Here is a 1507-nt window from a genome sequence, read left to right as displayed (position 1 = left end):
TTTAAGAGTTTGGTACCAAGTTGTTGTTTTTTTCCCTTTGTTTTTGTTTTTTGTCTTTAGCCAACTTCTGTTCACCACCCAGTGTTTAAATTGGTCAATAATTTTAAGCCAAACTTTCCAGGTTGTATGAATGGCCCAGAATGTTTCTAAATTTTGTGACTCAAAAGTGAACGATGTGAAATACATTTAAGACATGAGTTATTAAACAGTTGAAAAAGATAGTGTGATGGCCATAATACTTTATACAGGTCAAATATTTCAAGAATCATATTTCTCAGTGTTTCTTGTTGATTTACCAATATATTCATGAGAGTTCTCTGCAAATGTTTGTGAATAGCACTAATATGCAGTGTGTAACTTACATGCATTTAAAAATTGTGATCAAGTTAACAATACACTAAAATTATGAATAACTTTAAGCTTGTATTCCCTTCCACTTCTGTTTCTTCTTTTCAATGAAGACTTTTCATGACCCAGAGTAAACAGTAACTGCGTAGAAGTCACAAAACATCTTCACATTTCAATTCAGGGGAGTATTTTTGATACAATAATTAGGCAGAGATTAATACATCACAGATGCTACGATTTATTTGTTACAGTTCAGGACGGTAGCACCAAACAGTGCTGAAAGTTAGACCATAGTTCTCCTCTCTAACACACTCAGGCAGCTCAAACTGGGCTAGCTGATGCAACAGCTGTCGGATGCTGTGACTCTCAAATTGGGCTCTGCCGGGATCTCCGATAAGTACTTTAGTGCCATGGACTCTGACACAGCTGTCCAACCAGCTGTGAAGGTGAGTGGCGAGGGCCTCATCGTAGAACATGTCACCTAAGAGGATCAGGCTGAAGGCGTCGGGTTCTGAACCAATCATGTTTGTCGTCAGACAAACAGGTGGTTCCAGCCCGTTCAGCTCACAGTTCATTTGGGTCGCAACAGCTGCAACTGTAACACAAACCAGTAGATTTAAGGCTTCTACTGCAAGATATGGTAAAATACTATAACAGCTTCAATAGTATTTAAAAATAACTATTTTGTTAATGTTATCCTCCTGTTTGGCATCATCTATTAGCCTTTTTTTTTATTTTTTAACTTTAAATGCCAGTAGTAGTGCAAATGTATCACCACCAATAATTCTAGACAACACACAGGAAAAAGTATTAATTTCTTTCAGATTATGCAAAAAGCTACAGCAAAAATGCAAAACTGGACATAAATCATAACTTAAAATAATCTAGAGTCAGAATGACTTTTGAAATTGGTCATACATGTGGATGTCTAGAGGGTGTCAATGGAAAATTGTACTTAGTAGTCAGTATAGTCTTTTAATGATATAAGTTTGCATATGGTAGAATACTGCATGTAATCATTTGTGTTTAGAAGTATATAGTTGGTGGCATATTGAAAGAATGTCTCATCCTAGGAGGTCTGTAACATTCCAGGGTGTTCTGGCGTTCACCCCCACATCCTAGGAGCATGGGAGAGGTCGTACCTTGTCTTATTGTTTTA

The 1507-nt window shown here is 36.8% G+C and overlaps 1 protein-coding gene across 1 annotated transcript in view; it reads right to left on the bottom strand.

Annotated features, from left to right (window-relative positions):
• Positions 1-234: 234 nt before the first annotated feature.
• etfbkmt (electron transfer flavoprotein subunit beta lysine methyltransferase) overlaps positions 235-1507 on the bottom strand; it is a 3756-nt gene continuing 2483 nt past the window's right edge. The window contains exon 3 of the mRNA XM_005734852.1: positions 235-943. Coding sequence (XP_005734909.1) covers positions 594-943 — 350 coding nt within the window. The 3' untranslated portion in view covers positions 235-593. The remainder of the gene's footprint in view (positions 944-1507) is intronic.

The sequence above is a fragment of the Pundamilia nyererei genome, unplaced genomic scaffold, assembly GCF_000239375.1.
Source record: "Pundamilia nyererei isolate P.nyererei 1_Seehausen unplaced genomic scaffold, PunNye1.0 scaffold00060, whole genome shotgun sequence".
In the NCBI taxonomy this organism is placed as follows: Eukaryota; Metazoa; Chordata; class Actinopteri; order Cichliformes; family Cichlidae; genus Pundamilia; species Pundamilia nyererei.
This window is presented reverse-complemented; position numbering and strand designations above follow the sequence as displayed.